Genomic DNA, 27958 nt, shown 5'->3' on the forward strand with positions numbered 1-27958 from the left:
TTACAATGTGAAATAGTATTATTGTGTATATCTATATATACATATATATTGAGAGACAACGGAAAATCTCTCCTTCCTGCTTAGCAACTCCGCCATCATAATAGCAACGCGCCAAGGTCCAAATGCGGCTGGCTTTTAAAGGGAATGGGAGATGACCCTCTGATTGGTTTATTGCATGTTACTCCCAAAACACACCTATGAATTAATGAAGACAAGAAGTACAACCGTTTTGAACCATGCGCCCGGCACACGGACCCTTTTTTCCATCGTTAAACTAGCAAAAGTGGATTCGTACACGCCCTAAACACACCTGCGCCAGGCGCTTCACGCCCTGCGCTTAGATCGTTAAAATAGGGCCCTAAGAGTGTCATTCCAAAGATTCAGAGAACTCGTTTACTTATCCTTATGAAATGGTTGCTGCTGTAAATGATCTTATTGCCATTCCATTAAAAAAAACTTCTATTTAGGGCTTGAAAGAGAGTTTTTGATGTGTACCTCAGTTGGTCTGAAGCATTCCTGAGGCTGCATCCACACCACTACTACGTTTTCCTTTTTGTTAAACTGCGCTTTGAAACAAAACCGATCCCCGTCCACACAAGCATTTTAGCTCCGTATCAGAACTAATGTCCGTATTAGCACGTCTGACAAACCCATATCACATGACCATTCACACACACTGGGCACGCGTGTGTCGGTGTAAACAGGAAGTCCAACGTTAACTCTGCGGTTGAAAATGATGGGCAATATAGAAAATACTTTGGAGAAAGAACAACAATGGCGAAAAGTGAGAGCAGGGATTTATTTGCTTGGACTGACGACGAGGTGGAACTGTTACTTAAAGGTATGTAAGCCTACCTAACTGATAAGACTGACTTTCCAAAGGTCTCCATTTCTTCCAGTCAAGAATACAAAGCAACTCCGGAGTTTTCAAACCAGAAAAGGGTCAGCGATGTTTCCAAATGTCTCCGTTTCAGGGGCTCGGAATCACCGGCATTCTGTGGACGCGAGGCGTAAACGTAGCAGAAGATATTCAATATTTGAACAAAAAAAACTTAGTGGGGATGTAGCCTCAGCCGTACAATTGAAGCTGAAAGCAACTATCCAAGCAGGCAGTGGCAGTGCTGCTGAGATGATCAGTTGTTGTTTTACTCATTTAGGCTTACATAACCTAGGGTGTATTTCTTAATTCAAACAACACGGCAACGTCGACTACAACTTGCTTTTTGTACACAATACTGTAGTCTTGAATGGTAAAGTAAGTAACGGGCGAAAATGGTTGAATTAGTAAAAAATATATATATTTCCTGTCAAAATGTGTCTACTCAGATATTAAGTACCAAGAAATGAAAATAAGTCAGTTTTTTTTCTGCAGCAGACCCCCTGGTAGGCACTCAGGGGCACCTGATCCCCCGTTGAGAACCGCTGGTTTAATCACATTTTTAATAAAATCTTGTTTTTGGGGAGAGAGCTTTCGAGCTTTGTTTTTGTACCCTGTAGCCTAACTTTGCTGCGCGGTGTTGCTGACATTATTCTCACAGGGCTTTGTGATTCATTTTTAAACACGCCGCTGTATCAGGTTCTAACGGCGTTAATGTGTTTGGGCTGAATAATGTGAGCCGGGTCTTAGTACCAAGCCTTTTGAATTTAGGTTTTAAGGAAATGTGTGGAGCCAAAGGCCCACACACACACAAACAAAGGTAGGGGGATAGATGAGGCATTCTGAGGGAGATCATTGGTGTACATTCGGTTGTATTTTTACAGTCGTTTGTATTCCTGTAAGTAAGTTAAATGTAGAGCGGCGGTTGAATGCTTTTGGGTTTAGGAGGCTGGAAGGCAGAAGAGTAATTCCACAAAATCAAAATCTTTGAATAAAGTCCCATTTTTAAAAGATTGAGATTGGATTTGCAGCTGTGAATTATGGTTAGGGAATAAATGTAAGTTTTTACAATGCCACAAGTTTAACAATTTCTGTGTGTATGTCTGTGTCTGTGTGTGTGTGTGTGTGTGTGTGTCTGTGTGTCTGTGTGTTTCCTCCAGCCAAAGCGAGCGGGAAGAGTTTGAGACGGAGAATAAGCAGAAGTATGACAGGGAGAGAGTCCTGCTTACTGAAGAAAATAAGAAGCTGTCCAGTGAACTGGATAAGGTAAGACTTTTGAATTTGGCCACATAGACACAAAATAAAACAGAAATCGCCCTAAGAACACACACGTTTAAATCAAGTCCGGTTTCTCTCGCCCTTTTCTGTCTTGCTTTCTCAGCTTTTTAGTGATTTTGTTGATCTCTCTCAAACACACACACACACACACACACACACACACACACACACACACACACACACACACACACACAGGCGTACACATTTCCCTAACCCCAGGTAACCCCCCCACCTTTTCATCGCATGCCTCCCTCCACCCCCTCTCTCCCAGCCATGCCAAAGAAATCACTGTTCAATATCCCCCATCAAACACCCTGTAGCCTCCTACCCAGTCAGATGGAATAACTCTCTGGATTACGCTCTATTGACTTTGGAAATCGCCCTTGGAAGTTTTAAAAAGGCTCCCAGTTTAAAACAATGTCTTAGAAGGGGGAGGCATTTTGACATATGGAATAAAATGTCAGAGTGTTGTTTTTAAAGTCTGCAACTGATAACGGAGGGAAAAAAAGATATATCTTGATGAAGTTGAGAGAATATGAATGTGGGTGCCACTGGAATGATAACACATGCCACTCCAGTTATTAAATGTATTTTTCTGTTATTTCACATTCTGAAAAAATCATATTTATAAAAGCTAAAGCACTGTTTAGATATGTCTGTATGATTTCTTTCTTGGCCCAAAACAGTTCTTCCAGTACATTTGGATTGTGTGAAAATATTATTGTTTGACTGCTAGTCTTATCTTTCAAAGGAGGGACTGAATAGCAACAGTGTTTGCTTAGTAGCAAAAACAGGCTGCTCCTTCTTTCAATTATAATGTCTTTTGGTTGACAGGCTGAAATTGGTGAAGGATGTGGAGTGGTAATGCAGAAAGAAATGTATTGCCATAGCAGTTCAGCCAGACATGAGAAAGGTTTTTGCTGCGCGTTTAGAAACAAACAGGAGATTTTTTTGTTGTGTTCTTATCCGAAATCTCTCTCTCTTTTTCTGTAAGGCTTGTTCGTACGAGTCCTCCAATTTGGATTTACCAAAACCCTTTTAAAGGTGCTCTAGGCGATGTCACGCGTTTTTTAGGCTACAACATTTTTTGCCACATACAGCAAACATCTCCTCACTATCCGCGAGCTGCCTGTCCCCTGAACACACTGTAAAAAAAAAAAAAAAACGCGGTCGCTGTAGACAGCCCAGGCTCCACAAACGACAACAAAAACTAACTGCGCCGACCTGCACCACCAAATATAACAAACAGTGTTCCAGCGTTCCAGCCAATAACTGACAAGAAGGATTTGGGGGTGGGGCTTGGGGGGTTAGTGCGCAGAAGCACGGAAGGGAGGGGCGAGCTAGCCTCGTTTTGTTTGAAAATACTTCGAACTAGGGCTGGGCAATATATCGATATCGTAATATGAGACTAGATACTGTCTTATTTTGGATATCGTAATATTGTGATATGACATAAGTGTTGTCTTTGCCTGGTTTTAAAGGCTGCATTACAGTAAAGTGATGGAATTATCTGAACTTACCAGACTGTTCTAGCTGTTCTATTATTTGCCTTTTCCCCACTTAGTCGTTATGTCCACATTACCGATGATTATTTATCTAAAATCTAAGTGTGAAGATATTTTGTTAAAGCACCAATTGTCAACCCTAGAATATCGCCGCAACATCGATATCGAGGTATTTGGTCAAGAATATTGTGATATCTGATTTTCTCCCTATCGCCCAGCCCTACTTTGAACGTCAGCAAGAAGTGCCGTCACCCAACATCACTTAGAGCACCTTTAACTCCACAAACTTGCCAGTAAAATATATTGTTGTTGAACCTTTCATTCAATTTGCAAGCCATGATGTGCATCACACTGATACAGTAATAAATCATTTTCCTTTTTATTTGTTTATTTTAATTTTAGTTGATGGCGGTTATGCATTATAGTTCTCAAGTTAAACAAGTGTTTCCCCCTGGTGAAGAAAGACACACTCGCTTGTACATCATTTTTATGACAGACTTGGGATGTCCTGGTGTCTGATGGTCACTTCTAAACAGGTGCAGACATCTTGAGTGATTTTGATTGAGTGATCTTTTTTTTTTTATTTTGTGGGCTTTTGCCCAAAGACTTACAGCACATGCTGAAAAAGCCAACATTTATTTCATCCTGTGTTTGTGTTTATTTCAGCGACTCCAAGCCTTTTCCAGCAACATTGTTTTATGACTTTGACTGTCCTCACTCGATATTCCAAACATTTGTTGGCAACCAGATCCAGGGAATAGAAATCGCAATTGCAAAACATTATTAAATTACTGTTTTAGCATGCACGTTACATCACAGTCTTGACAGTTGCAACAGACCAAAATAATGTGCCCACAAAGTAGAAATTTAAGCAAACAATAGGGCAGTTTGAGACCTGTAATGATGTCACGACTGTTATGTCTTCACACACCTCTCATATTAAAGGATTCAGGAAAACTTTAGAGATTAATCACCCTCCGTGTGTGTGTGTGGGTGCGTGTGCAATCCACACCTTCTTAGCAGCACTGTAGTCGAGTGTGGTTGAGCCTCTGGGAGTTGAATCATGAAAACATTCATAACCTTCAACAATACAATGATTCATTTTCCATCCTGAACCAGTCATCACGTTCAAGGCTGAGCACCTCTGCACACACTCCCGTTTGCACCTTCGCTTGTAGTTACGCAGCAACGTAATCTGTTAGACTCATTATACAGTACAGTAGTACAGTTTTCCTTAATGTCATATATATATATATATATACATACACACACACACACATACATACACACATATACATCCAGTCACTGTTCCATTATTAATGTGACTACTATCGCCACTGTTCATCACACCCCCAACCGGCTCGTCAGACACCGCCTACCAAGAGCCTGGGTCTGTCCGAGGTTTCTTCCCAAGAGGGAGTTTTTCCTCGCCACTGTCGCACTGCTTGCTCTTGAGGGAATTACTGGAATTGTTGGAATTGTTGGGGCTTTGTAAAATATAGAGTGTGGTCTAGACCTACTCTATCTGTAAAGTGTCTCGAGATAACTTATGTTATGATTTGATACTATAAATAAAATTGAATTGAATTGAATTGAATATATATATATACTTACTAATGACAGCTTTACGAGTTTTTAGTATGATGTTTAATATGACCTGTTTTCTTTACTTGTGTGTTTGCGCTTATTCCCTCAGCTGACCAGCATGTTTGAGAAGGTGAGCATCTCCAACAGGCAGCTGGAGGAGGAGATGAGGGAGCTGGCTGACAAAAAGGAGAGTGTAGCTCACTGGGAGGCCCAGATCACGGAAATCATCCAATGGTGAGAGACACGCACACACTCGCACGCACACACTCGCACGCACGCAGGGACTTTGTCAAATGTCCTCAATACTTGCTGAGAAATATTTTTCATTGATGCTATAGCAGAAACTGAAAGACAGCTATATACACACACACACACACACACACACACACACACACACACAACACACACACACACACACACACACCCACCCACCCATGTTGTCTAGTAGGGTATTGGGTTTGGCCGTAGCATTTCTCACATGCCTCTGAAGATCTTAGAGCTACTTGACCCTCCCTTCCTCTCAGATCACTTCCCATGGCAGCTGACACCTCGCCAGCTGCTCAGCTTCCCTCTGTTGGACAAGCCTGCAGTCCTCACATAGCACACATTCCACACACACACACACACACACACACACACACACACACACACACACACGATACATCCATCCAGACACAGAAACACACAAATGCACACACTCACATTCCAAAAACATGCACATACAAATGTTGAGTCTCTAATGCATTTTTAGAAGAATGTAGTGAGTAATGTTGCCCCCTGGTGGAGGTGCTGTGCTACTGCAGTGGATAAACTGGGGCCTAAAGGATCACTTAGTGGGTGAAATATTATATATAGTCTTATTGTGACTTTTTGTTTTGTTTTAAGGTTTAAATATGAAAATTGTGTACGTGTGTACATGTGGAAGTTGTATATATTCGAAATACACAAATGTGTATAGCATAGTAAGTGTGGGATACTGCTGAAACTTATTAAACAGTCAAAACAGTTATTAGGTCCTTTGTTAGGCGTTTAGTAAATGGGTATCAGGAATCCGTGCATTTCATAAAGTATCATAATGTTATAGTTTCAGACTGACTGAAAGTATGTCTTTGGAATGTCTTTGCATGTATAGCAATGCATGTTTGTGTATTTGTGTGCGTCTGCTGCAGGGTGAGTGATGAGAAGGATGCTCGGGGCTACCTGCAGGCTCTGGCTACTAAGATGACCGAAGAGCTGGAGGGACTGAGAAACACCAGCCTAGGAGCGAGAGCCACGGTGAAATACACACACATACAAAGACCGTTTCAAACTACCGTAGATGCTGTTAAGTCAACTAAAATCCCTTTGTATTATTGACATTCAGTCTGTAATTGTGAACTATAAAAATGAACAAAATTTGCTGCGCGTACGTTTTTATTTGAATAAGATGATGATGAATGTTGATAAGGTGAAGTGTTATTTGGCATTCTTTACATTTGGGATTGCTGTTAAATTGACCAACACGTCTAAACTATTGTAATACCGTAGTAGTACAGTAATAGATTAAGACATCTAGCCTAATATATGACTCCTCCTCCCTGTCTGTGCCTAGCTCTCATTTCTCCTTCCGTCTTTCACGGTTTTTCATTAACTAACTTTATTCCCTCTCCGTTTCAGGACATGCCGTGGAAGATGCGCCGCTTCGCAAAGCTAGACATGTCTGCCCGTCTGGAGCTGCAGTCGGCCTTAGACGCTGAGATCAGAGCCAAGCAGAGCATCCAGGATGAACTGAACAAGGTCAAGGCCAACAACATGTCCACAGAATGGTATGGACGCTTTATAACGACAGAGGAAAAAGTGACCTTTTTGCGTTTTTGTTTTTCACTGAAAGCTGTTAGATTTGATTATTTGTTTTTAGAGATTTCTAAAAGGATAATCTTTGGATAATATGTGATGCATTATTGTCTCTGATCCACCAGTAAACTGCAGGATGTGGAAAGTAAAAACCAGGAGCTCCTGGCTGAGATCGACAGGCTGAAGAAAGAGACAGAGGAGCTGCGGCTACGAAGGGGTACGATTTTGAAAATATATTGAATGTGCTCTGTTTTTTTATGTTTTTTTGTATATATGTATGTGTATGTATGTATGTATGTATGTATGTATGTATGTATGTGTATATATATATATATATATATGTATGTGTGTATATATATATATAGTATATATATATGTATAGTGAGTGGGAGAGGGAAAAAAAAAAAAATATGCAAAAGTAAAAATAATATAATGATATATTATATAATATATATATATAATATATATATTATTAATGTGTATGTATAAAAAAAAAAAAAAAAAAAAAAGAAGTAACAATACATAGAACAGAAATAATAATAAGAAGATACGGCTGAAGGATTACGGTGGATTACGTAAAGAGATAGATACCAACATAGTTATATTGTGATAGATATTGGGATACTATAAACAGTGATGTGTGTGTGTGTGTGTGTGTGTGTGTGTGTGTGTGTGTGTATATATATGTGTGTGTGTATATTATATATATATATATGTGTGTGTGTATATATATATATGTGTGTATATATATGTATATGTGTATGTATATGTGTATGTATGTGTATGGGATCTATTTAAATGTACAGTTCTGTGTCGATGGTTGAATGGACACTGCCCACTGTGAAACCTTTCGTTAGAGATTATCGCTATAAAATAGGGATAACTACAACCAGGGACCCAAATTGGAAGGTTTAGCGTCAGCAGCCATATTTGAGAAATAAAATCATGTGCTATGTACATGAAAATGTATTGTTACTGTGGTCATATGAAACACCCCACCCCCCACACTTCTTAGAAACAGTCCTGTGACTCATTTTGTTTAAGTCACCCTTTGATGTTTTAATATTGCGTACTTAACACAAATTATTACAAGTTATTTGTTCTGTGTCTGTAGGTGTCAAGCACCAGGATTCCCAGAATTCCTTCTTGGCTTTTCTCAATGCCCCCACCTCAGCGCTCGACCAGTTTGATGTAAGTATTCGAGACACAAAATCCTTACAACGGGTGATTCAAAATACAGCTGATTTTAGAAACCGTATATATCTGTCTGGAATTAACGATTTGAAATATATGATCATTACCAACTTGATAATCCTAAATCTCATACATCTGCAGTTCATAAAATTATATCTGTGCTTTTTTCTTCATGCTTTTATGTTCTTTCTGTTTACATGAATTTTCCAAGATCTTTATTTTTGTTTATCTTTTTGGTTGTTTCCTTGCTTCATTCTCTGGTACATCAGGACTCTTATTCCTCATCCTCATCTTCTTTAATTGAGTTTTGGGAAGACGTAAGTTTCTCTTGGCTAGGCGGAGGTCCATGTTTGTGTATGTGTGTAACAGTAGCTGTACGCTGTAGGACTCGGAGCATTTTATTAGCTGAGAAAGACCGTGTAGATCTGTGTATCCATATTGCGTCCGTGAGTTTGTGCCTGTGCCTCAGTGTAACTGTGATGAAGAGCAGAGGCACTGCAAAAAAACGTCAGTCCTGGTTAACGAGTTCAAAATCTTATCCATCTTAATACAAATGGAAAAATACATGGAATGAGATGAGTTCATTTGCTTCTAGCGCACGGAACTGAATTAAGTTGCTTCTAGTGCATATACTTGTTAAGATGATATTTTTTGCAGTGTGCTGCTCTTGTTATCAGTTGCTTGGTAGTTCTTGTAGGCCAGTGGGCTATTTGAATGGCTCTACCTTGGCTTTCTTGTGCTAGAATATGTTGAACAGAACTACAAAGTACTCTAGTACTGTATATTTTTTTTAAATCCTTTATGCACCCCTTCGTCTTTTGTTTATCAGTTGTTGTTTTTTTAGCCAGAAAGAGAACTTGAGATGTCACTGTTCCATACTGACTTTTCCAGCTCCCTTCCCATCCCCATGTACATTTTTTCCATTTGCACCCATCCACCCTCTGTACTCAATTCAACTCTCTACAGTACTCTCTAAAGTACTCTCTACTACATACAGTAGTCTAATGCAGTGATTCCCAACCAGGGGTACTTGTGCAGGTGCAAGGGAGCATGTGGAAAGCTCAACTAATTAACTCATCTGAACTAAACTAACTAAACTAAAATAATTTAAAGGAATATAAAGGTAAATGCAAAAATGTAAGGCTAAATAGTTCAAATATATGGTTAACAATATTGAAGAAGCAGTTAATATAGTTAACTAAAAAATAGATGGATAAACATTTGATACAGTTAGCAAAAAGTAATGAATAAATAGCTAAAATAGTTAGCTTAAAGTAATGGCTAAATATTTCTTAGAAATAATAGATAAACATTTGAAAGTTAGCTAAAAGTAACGGATAAATAGCTAAAATATATCAAAGTAATAGAAAATAGTTGATAGAGTTAACTAAAGTAACGGATAAACCGCTAAAATAGTTGGCAAAAGTAACAGATAAACAGTTGACAGAGTTAGCTGAAGTCACGGATAAACAGTTGATAGAATTAGCTAAAGTAACCGATAAACAGTTGATAGTTGGCTAAAGTAACGGATAAACCGTTGATAGAATTAGCTAAAGTAACCGATAAACAGTTGACAGAGTTAGCTAAAGTAACGGATAAACCGTTGATAGCTAAAGTAACAGAAAAAAATTGAATAGAGTTAGCTAAAAGTAGGCTAATCGAAAAACATTTGATAGATAGTTAAAAGTTAAAAGTAATAAGGATAGACCGATCAAATAGTTAAGAGGATAAATGGCCATATGGTGTTTTAATAGTGTTAATAAGGTTGGGAACCACTGATTTGATACAATACAGGCTTATGTTACAATTTTAAGGTTTCTCCCTCAGTCTGTTTAACTATGTGTTTTCAACTCTGCTAGACAGCCTTTCTGATATTCACTCATCTCTCTGTCTCTGCCACTCTCTGCCTCTCCTGCCACTGAAGCGCTCGCCCTCCGTTGGCCCAGCTAGCAAAGGCAGACGTGTAAGCACCATCACTGCGCTCTATGATCTCATTGAGCCTTTCTAAATGTGCTGTCTCGTTATGTTGCTCTTTAATTTGCGTGTGCATTTCCTGTGTATGTTTTCTGTGGCTGTCTGATTGCATGGCAGGGGTTCAGAAAAATGTGTGTTGTGTCATCAAACGCATTAATGTGTTTATTAATTTTCCACATTTTAATTACATTGGATATTGATATGTGTGCAGTCTGTGTGCATTGGTGTTGGTATGTTTTTTGTTTTTATTCTTCAGCATAGCTTTGTAAATGGCCATGCATGGTGTATGGTGTACGCTTGTGGTGTCTCACTTTAGCATGGTCATTGGGCTACGATGTGTTTTCATGTGTACATAGGGGGGCAATAAAGTTGTGGTCAGTTTTTCTCTGTAACTTTGAAAGTATCTTGACCGCAATATCTGTGTATACTGTTTTCCATTTATGTATTGGCACCCGCTCCTTCTCTCTACGCATGTAGGCGCTATATTGTTCTCTGGTTTGTTTGGTTTAACTAACACTCTACTTCTTTCCCTCTGTCTCCTTCCCTACCTCCTCCCATCCTTCTCTGTCCATCTGCCTCATCACCACCTTGTTCCTCTTCATTTCTCATCCTCTTTTCCTCCTCCCATCCTCATTATCTTCTTTTATACTCCCCTCTTCGGCTTCTTTTTGTTCTTCTTTCCTCACTTATCCTTTCTTACTTTTCCCTGTGTCCTCTCCCGGTCTTCCATCATGCTTCTCTCTCCTCAGGTGGACTCTATGGATAACTTCACCTCCTCCAACACTCCATCCCGGGAAGATGACCCTAAGTCCCACCTCAAGTCGCGATCGCGGTCCCCCTCCATGGCTAGTGATATGGAGCCCATAGAGGTCAGACAATCCCTTAGTCTGTGCAAGAAACTTGTTTTTGAATAGAGGCTGGTGTCCTACTAGCAAGATGGATGTAGGGGGCTTTCACACCTGCCTCATTTAGTTTGGTTAAATCGCACTACAGTTCGTTTTCTCTCGTGGTGCGGTTCGTTTGGGCATGTGTGAATGCGGCAATCGCACTCGGGATGTGCACCAAAAGCGGACCAAACACACGTACCGAGACCTTTGTGTTCTCGGTATGCTTCCTGTAGTCAGATCTGCTTTGCAATCTGCGATGCGGCAAAACATACAAACTGTAGCAGCTTGCTGTGTTTGTGTCTGATGATTTAAATGAAAAAAGCTGTATTGACTTTTTTTACTCCCGCCCCTGACAACGTGAGCGGAGTGAACATTCTTGCGTGGTTTGTAATGAGCCATTTTACCAGGATTTTTCCAGCTGTGAAATGAAACCGAACCAAGGGGAAATCTCTCCAAGTTTACAAACTCATCAACCGATTCAGACCAGAACAAATGAACTGTTGGTGTGAAAATGCCCGTAGAAGATATCGGTGTACAAGAGAACTTTGGTGCGATGTCATTTCCTATCCTATCACCATATATAGAAATCCTGATCTTGATTTGTTCTTAAGAAGATCTAGTTTAGCATCAGTTGCCTCTCTCCAAACATGGCATCTGTGTGTCTGGCATGTCGAGGAACGAGAAAAAAAATCGGTCCAAATATTCCTCATACCGATTCAATTGACAATTTGCAATGACGGTTCAACTGAAACGGTTACTCAGAGCCACTCACAATGCTGAGTTTGTCAAATAGGTCAGCCCTTGTGAATAGCGAGTAACTCAATTCTTAGTAACTCATTATGGAGAAATGGGAGCAGCGCCATGTAAAAGCGAACATTGAGGCCAGCTGTAGACTCAATTTAAATTGAACTTGGTGTGTTCTCAGACTGTTGTCTAACATGGTGCTGCAAGTAAATGCTAGTGTCCTAATTGGGACTTGTTGTGCTTGTAAACCAAATTGGAAGCAGATATGACTCGCAAGTTCCTCCATAATAAAAATGAATAATGGAGTCATCCTTACCTCTGACTTAACTTACAGAACGTCTTGTCCTAGCTTTTTGTCCTTGGAAAGCTATTTAATTAAGTTTTATGTCACTCATACACTGGATAAAAACAAACCAAAAAAACAGCCAAGATACAGTACCTCACTGCTAAATGTATTTGTGTGTTCTATCATGCAGCTGATAGACCATCCTCCTCGTACAGTCCAGACCCCCACCATGCGCTCAGGGGGTTACGGCAGTATTGGACGCTCCTCCCCTAAGGTTAGACATTTTTCTGGTGGATCCCACTTCATTGTTAAACGTTGCCACAACAGACATCGTGCTATTTTAATAACCACTGATTATGTCTCTGTTAATCATTCACGCTCATTCCTTCATGCACTCCACAGCCCAAAGCACATCAGTTTGTGGTGAAGTCATTCACCACGCCCACTAAGTGTAACCAGTGCACTTCCCTCATGGTGGGGCTCATACGTCAAGGCTGTACCTGTGAAGGTAAGGACAGGAATAACGTATGGTGAAGGAAAACACAGTAGATGGGATCTAAACTTGTAAACTGTGTTCTGGCCATTCACACCACCATTACATCTCTATAACCCACCCAAAAACCTGCATAATCTGTTACTATAATGATTCCAGTTTATATTCTCAAGTTTAACAAACATCCATAGTAACATGACACTTAAAACCGCAAAGCTAGTTTGTCTTTTCATTGATTTTAAAATCGGATACTTGATCGGTTGAACATCTCATTTGTCCCCATCTTGTCTCCGTCTGTCTCCTTGTCCAGTGTGTAACTTCTCCTGCCATGTAACATGTGCGGACAAGGCTCCGGCTGTGTGTCCCGTGCCCCAGGACCAGACCAAGGGCCCGCTGGGTATCGACCCTCAGAGGGGTATTGGTACTGCGTATGAAGGCCACGTCAGGGTGAGTGACAGAAAAAAGCCCTGCTTGTCTTTGGCCCCAGATAGTGACTCGGTGAATTGAATAGTCAGTTGAAAACGATGCAGATTTTTGGAGAGCTTGAGATAAGCTGGTTTCTGAGTTGTTTACTCCCCCTGATTTCTTCCCAAATCCACACAAAGGTAAACATGAACTGTAGCTTTTGGTGGACACTTGGATTTCAGGTTTCTCACAGTACCATAATGGCTTACACTAGAGCAGAGCTCTTCAAAAGGGGGTCCGGGGCCCCCTAGGGGGTCCTCAGAGTCACTGCAGGGGGGCTAAGGTTAAAAAAAAAAATGTAAATGTCTTAACATGAATCCAACATATTATTAGCAAATATAAATCAGCCTATTTGTGAAAAAAAAAAATGATGATGATAGGCTTACTGGCCTAAAGGTACTCGCTAAGGTAGCCATGCACAGATACAGTACTTAATCGAGAGGAGTCACTGTTTATCATTAAAACAGGAGTCATAAAATCGTGGCAACAAATATTTTAATAGCTTAGTATTCTATGCACTTAAAAAGGTATGTATAAAGGCCTTAGGCTGCCCACACGTTATTGTAGGCCAAGCTTATCATGCAACCTAATTATATACAACATGTAGCAGGGGGTCCCTGATCCGTCTCGCTCTCTCAGTTAAGGGTTCCTTGGCTAGAAAAATGTTGAAGACCCCTGCCCTAGAATACAGATACCCTGAGTGGGAATTGGCACCTTTTACATTAAACACTGTAGAAGGCATTTCGACTACCAACCACGCATTATGTCACTCAACCATGTCTCTGTGTCTGTCCCAGGTGCCCAAACCAACAGGGGTGAAGAAGGGTTGGCAGAGGGCGATGGCTGTGGTGTGTGACTTCAAGCTGTTCCTCTACGAACTGGGAGAAGGAAAAGCAACGCAACCAAGTGTAGTAGTCAGCCAAGTCATAGATATGAGGTAGGAGAAGTGCAGCAACTCTTCTTAGTGATTTTATAAATCTTGACTATCCTGGATGTTCAGCTGCGTCCAGGTCGTTTACTGTGTACTGCAATGAAACAATAGAACAAGTACACTGTTGACTGACCAACAGTCTTTAAAAAAAAAAAAAAAAACTGTTTACTGCTATATATGACAAAGAAAAACAGCACATCATTTAGAAGCTGAAACCAGAAAATGTTTGGCATTTTTGCCATAAAAATTACAGAAGCGATTATCAATTTATATTAGATTATCAAATATAATTTTCTGCCGATCAACTAATGGAATAATAGACTAATCGTTGCAGCTTTAGGTCCTGCGTGTCTAACCTTTGATCTCATTCCTGTCATCTAGGGATGAAGAGTTTTCAGTCAGTTCTGTCCTGGCCTCTGATGTCATCCACGCCAGCCGCAAAGACATCCCTTGTATATTCAGAGTAAGTTGTCTTGTTGCTTGTTTTTTTAAGCAACCAACAGTTTCAAAATAACCGGAATCCCCCTAAATTCTTAAATACTATTTAACACCTGATGGGACTTTCCCCCTGTCCCTCTTCAAATCCTCAGGTGACAGCGTCCCAGCTCTCCCCCTCCAGCAACCACAAGCCCTCCATCCTGATCCTGGCCGACAGCGACCAGGAGAGGAACAAATGGGTGGGCCTCCTCAACGAGCTCCACCGCATCCTCAAGAAGAACAAGCTCAAGGAGCGCTTTGTCTACGTCCCCAAGGAGGCGTACGACAGCACCCTGCCGCTCATCAAGACAACACAGTCTGCTGCTATCATAGGTGGGCCTGCGAAACGCTCCGTAAAACACAGAGTACTACACGGGGTATTATAGGAAGCAATTATAATACTGTATGTCACCGTTAATCAAGATCCCAGACAGTACGTGCATCTGGGACCCAGATGCACAACAACAGTAGATAGGTCCTTCTTCGTGTATTTGCAGCCAAGTGTAGTTTTTTTATTTTATTTTTTTTATTTTTTTACAGCTAATAGATCAGAGAAACTCTTGAGTTCCAGCTGTTTGGCTTTGACCATGTTATGAAAATAGGAACCAGCAGATTTCCTGCCCAGAAGGCCCTTTTCTGTCCCCTTACTGGCACTGAAATGGCCGTCTTGCTTTATTTGCTTTGCCCTCAGATCACGAGCGTGTCGCCCTGGGCAACGAGGAAGGCCTTTTTGTCATCCACGTCACCAAAGATGGTAAGACCCACACTTTAAGAACTGTTCTGTGTGCTTGTTTTGTTCGTCCCCTGTTGCTGTTTTTAAATGTGTTCGCATTCTGTCTTTTTATGACCCTCCCAAAAACTGCCTGTTTCTGTTCCTACGTCACTCCCAAAACTGCCCGTTACTGCTTCTCTCTCTCTCTCTCGTCTTCACCACGTCCTGTCTTCTCCCTCCGTCCTTCCTTTCAGAAATAATCCGGGTGGGGGACAACAAGAAGGTGCACCACATCGACCTGATTCTCCAGGAGCAGCTGCTGGCGGTCATCTCCGGCAGGAACCGTCACGTCCGCCTCTTCCCCACGCAGGCCTTGGACGGCCGCGAGACCGATTCCTACAAGCTGGCTGAGACAAAGGGCTGCCAGACCATTGTCTCCGGCCCCGTCCGCAACGGCTCGCTCACCTGCCTCTGCGTGGCCATGAAGAGACAAATCATCTGCTACGAGGTCAGAGAGCACCGTTTATTACTACTGAACCGTAGATCAGTTCTCCAAATAGTTAGTATATATTTTATTATGTTTAAGCCTTGCAAAAACCACTCTGTCATCCTGAACTCCAGGTGAATAAGAGTAAATCCCGTCACCGTCGGCTGCGAGAGGTGCAGGCCCCGGGGCCCGTTCAGTGGATTGGTCTGCTCAGCGAGCGGCTCTATGTAGGATACCAGTCTGGCTTCACCCGCTACAGGTACTCTACCTGCTAACTGGCTGATCTATGTGCAGTGGAGGTGTTCCTCTGATGGGTTTTATGTCTGTTTTTTATTGTTACCCTATGTTAAGATAACCTGACTCCGCCAGATGGATTGCTTCGAATTTGCTCGGCATATCCATCTGGGAACTTTCCGTTGGAGAAGGGGCCAAAATACTGGTTCGCTGATTGGATAAACCATCTGTCTATCACCACCTATGACGGGCCAAATCAACCAATCAACTCAAACTCTTGCCGAAACGGGAGAAGAGCAAAAACATCTTTTCCTCCGAGAAAAGCCTCCAGTGCCGTTTTTTTGCTCTTCTTTAAATGAAGGAATACTTTCTAATTCGGATAAAACTTGCGTGATAGCTACGCTCATCTCATCCGTGGAAGCTGCCATTTTGTTTAGACTGAACAGTCGCTTCTCGTTGCATCACGCCTAAACCCGCCTCAAAACCAACACTGATTGGTCGGTCGTTTGGCAACCGGCTCCAAATTTTCTCTATCTCAAGATGCCAGACTGATCTGCGAGTGGAAAACTGGAGGTTAATGTTAAGATGCTCCCTGCTCCGGAAAAAGGAATATCCTGCACCCTGCTCTTTCTATAGCATCACCATTTTCTTTAACAAATTGCGATGCAAGAGCAGAGTGCAGGTTTTTTCCTTTTTTCCAAGTTTGTGATATTTTCCAACCCAACTGCACAGAAGAATTGTTGGATGTGCAAAGTTGTTTCCTCGGGAAAAAAAAATAAAAAAGATACCCCCCTGCTAAAATAACTATAAATAATGTATAAATGGATTTATTTCTTAATAAATCTTAACTCTGCGATGACCACCACAGTGTCCACGGCGACACGGCCCCTGTCAACCTGCTCCACCCCGAGGACCACACCCTGGCCTTCATCCCCCAGCAGAACCTGGACGCCCTCTGCGCCGTGGAGATCTCCAGCAAGGAGCTGCTGCTGTGCTTCAGCGCCATCGGCGTCTACGTGGACTCCCAGGGCCGCCGGTCGCGGCAGCAGGAGCTGATGTGGCCGGCTGTTCCCACCTCTGCTTGTGAGTGCAGGAATTAATGTCAGCGTATGTGGGGATTTATATTTTAAAATGCAGATTTAGAAAACAAATGCTGTTTCCCTTTTTGTCCAGGCTACAACGCCCCCTACCTGTCGGTGTACAGTGAGAACGCCATCGATGTGTTTGACGTCAACACCATGGAGTGGATCCAGACCATCCCTCTCAAGAAGGTCAGTGCTGTGGACTTTGGCCTGTCCTGATTGTGACATGAATGTCATATTCGGATATGCTGCTCTGTTTACGAGGCCTTCCAGAGTTTAAAGATCATCTGGGATGGGCTCGCTCACCGTCCCCAGGTGAAGAACCAAGCATGCAGAAGCTGCTTTTAGGGCCCTGTTTACACGACAACTCTCGCGGGTGAAAATGACAAAATATTTTATCAGATGTGCCTTTCGTTTAGATGGCGACAGCATTTTTGGGGCTTAAAAACGCAAAAAAAACCCCAGTTAAACCACACTCCAGAGTGGAAATCTTAAAGGAACACGCCGACTTATTGGGACTTTAGTTTATTCACCGTATCCCCCAGAGTTAGGTAAGTCCATACATACCCTTCTCATCTCCGTGTGTGTCGTAACTCTGTCTGATGGCCCCCACCGGTAGCTTAGCCTAGCACAGATCCTGGAGGTAACCGGTTCCAACTAGCCTACCACTCCCAATAAGTGACAAAATAACGCCAACATGTTCCTATTTACATGTTGTGATTTGTATAGTCACAGCGTGTACAAATAACAAGGTCACATGAGACACAGCCGTCTTCTAACCGTATACAAACTGGGAACTATATTCTCAGAAAGGCGAAGCACTGCTACTCTCTGCTCGGGGCTTCTCAGGTGCTGCAAGCATATCACTCCGTAGCAGAAGTATAAGAAGAATAAGCTAAAGTCCCAATAAGTCGGCATGTTCCTTTTAAAAAGGACGTTCCCGTCTAAAGGGTAAAAAACGCAAAGTTGTGCTCCGATCTGCTGTGTTGTGTATTGTTGTGGTGGCTGGCGACCCACCCCATATTTCGTTAGATAAATCAAAATATGGTGATTACTCGCCCATGGCCACTCCGCCGTTGGGTATCCACAGCCTGCCTATACTTGGTCCGGATGGCTTTCAGCTTTGATGATGTCTGACTTTTCCAGATAGCGTCTTTCTCGTGTGGATATGACGTCCCTCCAGGTACAGGATACTGCTGAAGTAATTCGGTCCATATGTCTATATATTTTGACTGGCAGGACTCCCAGTCCACGCCCTGTTGTGGCTTTGTAATCTAAGGTTGTTCGGGGAAATAACTCCACCTCCTCGTCTGTCCAGACAAAATTGTCAGCTTTTGTTGTTCGCTTCGCCATGTTTTGGTTTCACACTACTAGGGAGAGAATAAGAAGGAAGGTTCTACTCAGGCACGCGGACTTGGTGGTGTTGTGTGCCAGTGCTTCACACTACCACCTAGCCGCCCGGCGTGCATGCTACATCGAATTTCACACACTTTTGCGTCACCGTATGCACGCATATGCACGCAGAGCACCCAAAACGCTCGTCTAAACGCAGAATAAAAAGTGAGAACGCAACGCCACTTTTGCGTTTTCTCTTCAGATCGTTTCCGTCTAAACATAGCCTTAAGTTTCTATGCACCGCAACACGTGTTCTTTTAAAATCGAGGCATACAACTTATATCTTTAACCATTGCTTTCCCCGAGGTCATTTAGAGATGGTCATTCCGGGCGCCTGGTTAGCTCACCTGGTAGAGCAGGCGCCCATATATAGAGGTTTACTCCTCGACGCAGAGGCCGCAGGTTCGACTCTGACCTGCGTCCCTTTGCTGCATGTCATTCCCCCTCTCTCCCCCCTTTCCTGTCTTACGCTCTCCTATGTAAATAAAGGCCTGGTTTTAAATCTACGGTTTACTACTGCTTTGTATGTTATGCCGTTGTAAATCACTTTAAATTACCTTTTATATCTATGCTATAAAATATAAATTGCCTTGCCTTGAAGCTTCAGCAGCAATGGAGTGTTGACAAGTTCAGACAAGCGGAGACATCTCTGGCTCCACCTGGTGGATTAGATGTGTTACATAATATAGTCAATTTCTAGACTAAAACATGATTATTGATCAGAAGTCAGATGTGAAACATGGATTGATAGATTTCTCTGCTCCCCTCAGGTGCGACCTCTGAACGTCGACGGCTCTCTGAACCTGCTGGAACTGGAAACAGTCCGGCTCATCTACTTTAGAAACAAGATGGCCGGTAAGGATTGACAAGAGTGTGTTGTAAAAATGTCCAAGAATGACACAATACAGTGTAAGATTTATTCCATTGTGGTTTGTATCTGGCTGTTGCCCTTCATCGCCGTTTCCACAGTCAGCTCCAGCAGGTTGTGGAGCTGCAGTTGTCATTGCAGGACCTTAACTCTTAGTGAACTATTTTCTCACTGTGTAACCATTATTCTGCTCATTATATAATGTTGTTTTTGGAGAACAAAAGCAACTTGAGTAAGAGTAGAAAGTTTGACCACGCCACTCTCAACCACCAAAGTAAATGTGCAACATACATAAATACAAAATAAAACTACTTCTTCTTTCTGTAAATAAATACAAAACTCTGTTGGCGTGGAGCGCCCCGATACGTCCACGCCAACGAACGGTTGAAGAGTTTGAACATCGATTTGGTTTCTCCTCTTTAGTTTTTTTCGGTTCTCCGTAGTGACGTAAAACGTGGCTGTGGCTTTTGTTGTGATCTCCCAGAGGGTGATGAGCTGGTCGTCCCGGAGACGTCGGACAACAGCAGGAAGCAGATGGTGCGCAGCATGAACAACAAGAGACGCTTCTCCTTCAGGGTGCCGGAGGAAGAGCGACTTCAGCAGAGGAGGTAGTTTAGCTGCAGCGCGAGGCACATCGAGAGTTTTTCTGGCTCTGTACTACCTGACAATTGTTCTTGCTTTTGCAATTCTGTTACCAGGTTAAGTTTTCTTAACTTTCTCTTCTGTGTTTTCATTTAAAAGTGATTTAACATTTATTTATTTTTATTGTTTTTCCCCTTGACCAATTAATAACAGTACTGGCACCACTGCAAGTACTGTTGTGATCATCACTATGTTTTAAGACTGCAACAAGCTAATATAATGTGCAGGCTTATCATTGCAAAAGTAGTAAAAACTACACACTAACTCAACCCTAAAATCATCAAATACACTTGCTTGAACACTTGTCTTCTCATTAATGAGCATGAAGGGCAACCAAAACCTATTACTTGTATTACTTGTTGTGGATGTTTGGCAGAAGTCGAAAAAAAAACCCATTTATAACAGTATTGTGTTTGTTGCCCTTAAGGTACAACTAATGGCTAACGGAGGAGAGTACTAGATGAGTGGGATACTAAAGCCACATTTTAGTTTCACTTAGCCTGACTGTCCGCACTCAGTCGGTTCCAGTCTCACTCTGAACCTTTTTGGACCTCTACTCATCTTGTCTGTGTGTGTGTGTGTGTGTGTGTGTGTGTGTGTGTGTGTGTGTGTGTGTGTGTGTGTGTGTGTGTGTGTGTGTGTGTGTGATTCCAGAGAGATGCTGCGAGATCCAGAGATGAGGAACAAGCTGATCTCCAACCCCACCAACTTCAACCACGTGGCCCACATGGGACCAGGAGACGGGATCCAGATCCTTAAAGACCTGCCCATGGTATGTACACACACATCGTACACACGCACACTCACACACACGCAAACTATATACAGTGTGTATATATATATGTGTACATATGTGCACACAAGACTTATGTATGTACTGGCAAACACACGCGTATACAGAGGCACACACAAACATATATGCACATATTGAAACAGACACACTTGGACTGTTTGAGATGTGTGTGTTTGTCGACCTGCTTCTACAGAACCAGCCCCCCCCCCCGTCCTTTATCTTTTGATGTCTCCTGTAGCATGCCAACATTGGGATTTGAGCAGAGAAAGTTGCACAGTTTCCATTATGTGCCCTATTTGTGTAAACTGACCTTAAAAAAGGCTTGTTTGAATCCCATAATGAAGCTCCTCATCCTCATATGCCTTCATCCTTTAAAGTTCACTCACCTTGCTCCTCCTGACCGGCTGTGGCGTTTTAAGGAGACCATGCATGCACGTCTTGTCTGCCCAAACCTCATTGGCTAATCACACGAGGGCCACATCTGTGTTCAGCTGTAGAGCATGTAGAGTGTATCACCGCAGCCTCCTCACTCCTGTCCCCTGCACTGCACTCTGTGTGTGTGTGTGTTTGTGTGTGTGTGTGTGTGTGTTTTCTCTGTGCGTGTTTAAACCAGAACGTTCGTGTTCAGGAGAGCCGTGCGGGCTTCAGCGGTTCAGTCAGCATCCCCTCCATCACCAAGAACCGGGCCGAGCCGGGCCGTTCCATGAGCGCCAGCAGCGGTCTGGGCATACGTGAGTAACAGCAGCCCATAACACTTTAACAGCCTCCTTCCCTGCATCATCAACCTGTGTTTTTTTTGTTTTTTAAGTAGCATCATGTTTGGTGCTTCCCCCTGACTTCCTCCTTTCTCCCCAGGCTCGTCCTCCCAGAACGGCAGCGCTCTGCGCAGAGAAATGTCCGGAGGAAGCTACGGCAAGCGGCAGACCATGACCTCTCCCTCGGAGAGCTCCCTGTCCTCGGGCGGAGGCATGGACTGTGCTGATGCTCCACTCTCGCAGTTTGACAGAGAGGTCAGTAAATAGATTGAAACTGAACATACAGCTTCATGTGCGGTTGACTGTAAACCCGAAAAGACTTTATGTAAAATACTGTATCTTTTTATATATATATATATATATAATATATATATATATATATTCTGTATGGGTCTGGACAGCCTTCAACAACTAATCCTGTCTTAATTGCACACTTTAGTTTCTACTAACAGTTGGTTCAAATCAGGGCCAATCTGATTGGACAGATTGTTGTGCAGCCACTTTATAGATCTGAAATACGGAGTCCATGTCAACCCAACATCAGCTTTGTATGAACAAGTCCAAATGCAGATCATGTTTGTTTCCTTGCCATGCGATTGTAGAAGCTAGACATTAATTCATCGAATATTTAAAAAAGTCGATCACATTGTTTCCCCCATTGAAGAAGAAAGAGAAAAAAAAAAAAAAAAAACTCCTCCCTCTATCCCATCCGTCACAAACATCCCAGCCTCTGGCCGCAGGCCTCTCACCCCCATCCCACCGCTCTGATTGGTTAGCTCCCTGTGATGTCAGCGCTTTCTAGTGAACGCAAGTCAGCGTCTCCCAGTATCGCCTGTTAGCGCCTCCCCATGGCGTCTGGGACACCTGCTAATGTTTCCGGTGTCCCTGGCAACGGTCTGTACGCATGTTTTAAGAGCTAAGGTCTAAGTCGAGTGAGGGGGAGTGGCGACGTTTAGTCAGAATCATCATGCCGGTTCTTGTTTACATAGCGACCCTGCAACAACGTTTATGTAGATTTCCAACAGACACACGGATAAAGCGACTAGGATAAGACAGTAACTGCAATAGCTTTTGCCGTTTTATAGCACCTCCCACACCCCCCCCTCCCACCCAGCCACCCTCAAACCGCCCGCCATCCTTCCTGTGGCTCCCTCATCCTCATGGCCCATACGCCTGGATGCTGTGAGCTTCATTTTGCCCCATTTCTCGCCTCCTCCACCCTCACTCAGCTGTACCTCCACCCCCGACCCCTCCACCTCCCCCTTCCCTCCCCACCCCAGCATGTTGTCTGTGGGCTGGGCGCTGAGTCTGAACTCTCCTCTGCAGTGGCAGGCAGTCTCACCGTCGGAGAAGACCCCCGATCTGAAAAGGGCTTTAAGGACCCTGCTTAGTAAGATGAAGGTAATGTCAACAGCTGCAACGATCATCACCCAAACACACAAACTGAGATCACCGTGGCACTGAACATGCACCCCACATGCACAACCACACTGTATCATTTCAAAACTCTATACACAAACACGTTTGGGGAAAAAAAAAACCACACACAGCGAGGGTGTTGTTAGCCATGGCTTTCGCTCTCGCTGCACCATCTCAGCTCCGTCACATCTGCAGCGCCATCTGACGGCTTGTCACATCTGTCACCGGAGCATCAGCTGCACCATCAGCCTGTCCCTCACCTGGCCCTCTGTCGTTTTTTTTTTTTTTTGGTTGCTGGTTAAAAAAACGCTGCTGCTGCTTGGCCATTTTGCATACTTCTATCCCACAATCACCGAGCATGTCTGCTTCCACGCGGCTCGCCGACAGCCTGCCCATGTTTCTAACCGCGAGCTGTCCAGCTCAGAGCACAACTAGGCCAGACGGATATAGATTACGGAGTGTGCTGCGTAGCCTGTGCTCCCTGCAGGATAGGACTCTCTATGGAATGATAAAATGCGATTTGATTACAAAATTGGAAAACACCTCACAGCAGCTGCATGGTTTGGAGTGATTCTGATGGAAATCTGGGGTTCAAATGACAATGACCGATTTAGTTAATATGGGTGGAAAAAGGCTGAGTGCTTTTAAACACAGTGTCGCCTAGACGACGGTTTTTACACAATGTAGCTGGGCGGTGCTCCTCCCAAAGACGCAAACTCTGCCGAACCTCAGTTTTAAAGAGCAAATGTATGAAAAAGACACAACTGCCCATCTCCATTGACTTGTGAAAGGCGTGTGTGTGTGTGTGTGTGTGTGTGTGTGTGTGTGTGTGTGTGTGTGTGTGTGTGTGTGTGTGTGTGTGTGTGTGTGTGTGTGTGTGTGTGTGTGTGTGTGTGTGTGTGTGTGTGTGTGTGTGTGTGTTTGTGAGTGAGAGAGTGAGCTGTGAGAAAACTACAGTGTGTGAGTGCGCGACGTTTCATAGCTCCACAGTCTTGTTTTTGCCGCAGCCACGGACGGTAGAAGGGAGACAGTCGGACGGCTGTGCCTCTCGGCGTTTTCTAGGCCAAACGAGTTTAGATTGGATCCAAACAGGAGACGATTGCTGTACATCAAAGACGGAGTCACTGAACAGGAAGGAGATGTGTTCATACAGCCCATGAGATCATTCTAACCCCCCTAACGTGAGGACACGAGCACTGAAGTGGAAAGCCGATCATACGGCGTACAGTTCGTCCGGGCTGTTCTCTCTTCTACGGTCCTCAAAGGGAAGGAGAGGCAGCGGGTGTCATGTCCGTGTTGAGTTAAATGAATCTCATACATTCCACACATGCGAGTCCTGTACTGTATGTTATGTACAGAGTTAAGGTTTAACCCCCCCACACACACACACACACACACCCCCGTCCTCATCTGGCCGGCCTGCATGTTTGTTTTCCTTCAGCTGATCATTTCTGCTCAATTGAGCCGTTCATCTGCTGATGATGTGGAATGTATTCGAAAGACGGGGTGGGGTGGGGCGGGATGGGGGTGTGAGTGATGTGATATAATCTGACGTTCCATGTGTCCTCCGGCCCAAACAGCAGATTAATAAGCAGCAGAGAGAAAGGCTCCTTGGCTGTGACTTTAAGAATATGCACTTTAAACTGTAATGGTCTTTTAGCGGTGCCTTTTTATATTCAATTCAATGTTTAATTTGTTCAATAAAATAATGTTGGAAATGGTTTGTTTTAAATTCAACGAGCAGAAATGCAGAACTGATCACTCTTTAATATCGGTTTATCGCAAGTCATATTGTTGTTGCGATATTGAACAACGATATTGCATGTTTTCCTCCTGACGTGCAGCCCTGGTATAGTGTCAGTCAGTTATTTTCTACCTTTCTTCAGCCTCGGACAGACACTTAGTCTCCAGTTCCCTGAATCATAAATTATATATATTATATAATTATATATGTTATAAATGTTATAAGGCGCTGCTTACATCATCTAATCGATGTGCTTTCCCCCTGTCCCTTTTATTTCCCCCCCCCCCAAACTTCACTTGCTTTCTTTCTTCATCTCAAACTCCCTCTTTCTCCTCTCCGGTCTGTCCCGTTCCTTCTCTCCTCTCCTTCTCCAGGACTCGGACTCCCCCCGCCACTCGACGGCCTCCAACAGCTCCACCTTCAGCAGCCCTCCCAGTCCCGCCTCCCCACACAAGACCAAGTCCCTGTCCCTGGAGAGCACAGACCGGATGAACTGGGACACATGAGCCTCGGCCAGCCTCTCGCCGCCCCAAACCCCCCCCACCAACCCCCCACACCCACCCCAAACCCACCCACCCAGAACCACCATCCGACCCTCCGACCGACAGCACAGGACTCCAAGCCCTCCTCTCCCTCCTCCACCGCAGCCTCTCACACCCCCTCTCTGAATATTTCCGCTCACTGCCCAGAGAACTGCACCTCCCGGTGAACTTTTGTCCCACTCTACAACCTCACGTTGTCTCTCATCGTACTTCCAAGACGGGGGCAGAAACACTGAGAAAGGGTCCGTCGTCTCTTTGAGGGGAAATTCTGAGGGAGAAGTTATGAAAAATGAGTGGTAGTGTACATGTGGGTGCTGATGTTTGAGGGGGTGTGTGTGTGTGTGTTTGTGTGTGTGTGCGTGTGCGTGAGAAGCTGTATGCGCTTGCCAGCGCGTGTGCATGTGTTTGATACAGAAAGGGCATAAGCTATAGGAATGAAAACCTCCCGACTTGGCTCATTTTAATTTTAATTTTTTGTTTTTTTGCTATCGACCGAAGCGATCGAGCTTCACGGACCCAACTGTGTCCCCCACGGCCCCCTGAGATTTATTCAGAGACTCAAAAACCTCACAATGCAACGAAAGAGAAGAGGGTTATTATTGAGAGGAAATGATTTGTACTTGTATATAGGACCCTTTTGGGTTTTAGGGGACAATACTTTAATTTATTTATCAATCTTAGACAAGTAAAGGGAGGTTTGCTTCGTGGCCTGAATCAGACGGGTGGAGTTGAACCCCTCCTCACTTCCCTCCTTAGCTTTCTCTTTGGGTGCTGCAAAAGTAGAAAATGAAAGGAAAAAAAAAAAAAAAGAGAGAGAGAGAGAGAAAGAAAAGCAATGATTTTTGTTTTTTTCTTTTGCTCATGATATTAAGTGCAGTGACTTTATAATATTTTTTTTTTAATTTTGACCGTCAGCAAAAAGCTACAAGCAGCGTTATTAATGCCAGCTGGTGTGACATCACCACAGCTCCTCTGTGCTACTCTCTTCCTCATTGGCCCATTGCGAGTGACATCATCCAGCAGCCCTGGACGATTCCTTTAACCGTAGTGTTAGACGTTCCACTTTGCTGTACAACCAAACTGACCAACTCACCGGTTCCCATCACAATAATGTACATAGGTTCAACGTAGAGAGTAATATATGATAAGGAAAATACTATTGAGAACTACACGGGAAAAAATCCTCTTTTATTTTCCTTTTTTTTGTTTGTTTTGAGAGTGATTTGGGGTTGTATTCACACAAAATGCCATTTTAAACCACTTTCCAGTTTTCATTTTTTTACCAATTGATTTTAGTGTTTGTTTTATATTGAATGTATGACACGCATTGTGTGTTGTTTTGTTTTTTTCCCCCACTCGGTTGGCGTTTGAGCGAAGAAAACTCATGTATAGATCAACACTACTGCCCGTACCTTAGAGTGAACACTTGCATTTATCACACACACACACACACACACACACACACACACACACACACACACACGTATGCAGCAAATGCCTTGTCTTGATCAGAGCCACTTCCCCTCCAACAGTCAGAGTCCTCCTCTGACTGTTGGAGGGGAAGTGGCTCTGATCATTTAATCAACAGTTATGTGTGTGTGTGTGTGTGTGTGTGTGTGTGTGTGTGTGTGTGTGTGTGTGTGTGTGTGTGTGTGTGTGTGTGTGTGTGTGTGTGTGCCTAAATTGGCTGCGGTATCTGGATGGAAAGATCGGTCCTTCCACTGAGCTCGATTTAACCAAAAATGGACAAAAAGAGGGAGACTTTGACATATTTTAGTCTTTCTGACAGCCTTTGTGTATTCTGAAGAAGGTCTAGTTGATCTGTTAAAAAAGACACTAAAATGAGAATGTAAACACTTAAATTTCAGCACCGTTTGTCTTGATAAAGCACAGATAAAATAACCTCAGTGCTGCCTGTTGTTGTCTGTGAATTGGAACAGGGCTAGATCTCTTAAAAATGCCCTCCAGGCGGTTTTTCTTTTGGCAGGGTTGGGAAAGGCCTCTGAAAGAGCATTTTTACGGTGTGGCAGCTCCTGGCTGCGGAGCAGGGGGCGTTCACAGCCAAAACACCCGTTACCTCTGTTCATCTCCTTCAGCTGGCAGACGGATCGCAAAGCATTTGATGTGACGAGTCGCTCAAAGAGCAGAGTGGGGGGTCAAACTGTAAGGGAACATTATGTGCGTTAAGCGGCAACTGTCCTGACATTAAACACTAACTAGAACGTGGTTATAATGTGGTATTATCTGTGAGAAGAACGCACATACTGTACTCTAATGCTCAGTGGGGGTTGGAGGTTTCGGCTGAATGTACAGTACAGTGTCCTGGGTCAGAATCCTCCACTTTATTCCGCTTGTCTTGTTAGAAAGGGAAACAAAAACCAAGTATTTTTGGCGGTCATTCCTGAATCCTGCCGACTCCAGGTTAAAACACCAAGTAGCTCTAAACAACCCATTCCAAGTTTTATTTTTTTTTGTATTCCATTTTATATGAAGAGGGGGGAGAGGTTTGGAGCGCCATAGTTGTGACTCAGCTGGTTTTATTCCAAACAACCACTTCTTAGAAACTTTTTAAGCTAGTGAGTTTCCCCTAGTTCCTGCTGGAGTTTCTGTAGAATGTATTAGATGGGGGGGGGGGGGTGAGAGGAAACTGTCTTAGCCAGGTGTTTTATTATTGGCCAATATTGTACAGAAACTGATCCTAGACATCCCAGTTTAAGGATAAGGGGAAGAGAAACTCAGGAAATGTCAGAACCA

General features: G+C 43.3%; 1 protein-coding gene across 1 annotated transcript in view; it reads left to right on the forward strand.

Annotated features, from left to right (window-relative positions):
- The window catches only part of cdc42bpab (CDC42 binding protein kinase alpha (DMPK-like) b), a 108482-nt gene extending 81376 nt beyond the window's left edge, over window positions 1-27106 (forward strand). Inside the window, 27 exon segments of the mRNA XM_039782061.1 lie at window positions 2038-2143; window positions 5357-5481; window positions 6417-6522; window positions 6904-7052; window positions 7206-7297; window positions 8195-8271; window positions 8544-8591; window positions 10199-10237; window positions 10998-11117; window positions 12356-12439; window positions 12568-12673; window positions 12969-13105; window positions 13921-14060; window positions 14436-14517; window positions 14645-14864; window positions 15223-15285; window positions 15498-15751; window positions 15865-15989; window positions 16833-17047; window positions 17138-17235; window positions 19212-19296; window positions 19794-19917; window positions 20606-20723; window positions 21358-21475; window positions 21600-21754; window positions 22826-22900; window positions 25037-27106. Of these exon segments, the coding sequence (XP_039637995.1) occupies window positions 2038-2143; window positions 5357-5481; window positions 6417-6522; window positions 6904-7052; window positions 7206-7297; window positions 8195-8271; window positions 8544-8591; window positions 10199-10237; window positions 10998-11117; window positions 12356-12439; window positions 12568-12673; window positions 12969-13105; window positions 13921-14060; window positions 14436-14517; window positions 14645-14864; window positions 15223-15285; window positions 15498-15751; window positions 15865-15989; window positions 16833-17047; window positions 17138-17235; window positions 19212-19296; window positions 19794-19917; window positions 20606-20723; window positions 21358-21475; window positions 21600-21754; window positions 22826-22900; window positions 25037-25168 (3193 nt within the window). The 3' untranslated portion in view covers window positions 25169-27106.
- The last annotated feature ends 852 nt before the right edge of the window (window positions 27107-27958 follow it).

Source organism: Perca fluviatilis, chromosome 18 (genome assembly GCF_010015445.1).
Source record: "Perca fluviatilis chromosome 18, GENO_Pfluv_1.0, whole genome shotgun sequence".
NCBI classification, from domain to species: domain Eukaryota; kingdom Metazoa; phylum Chordata; class Actinopteri; order Perciformes; family Percidae; genus Perca; species Perca fluviatilis.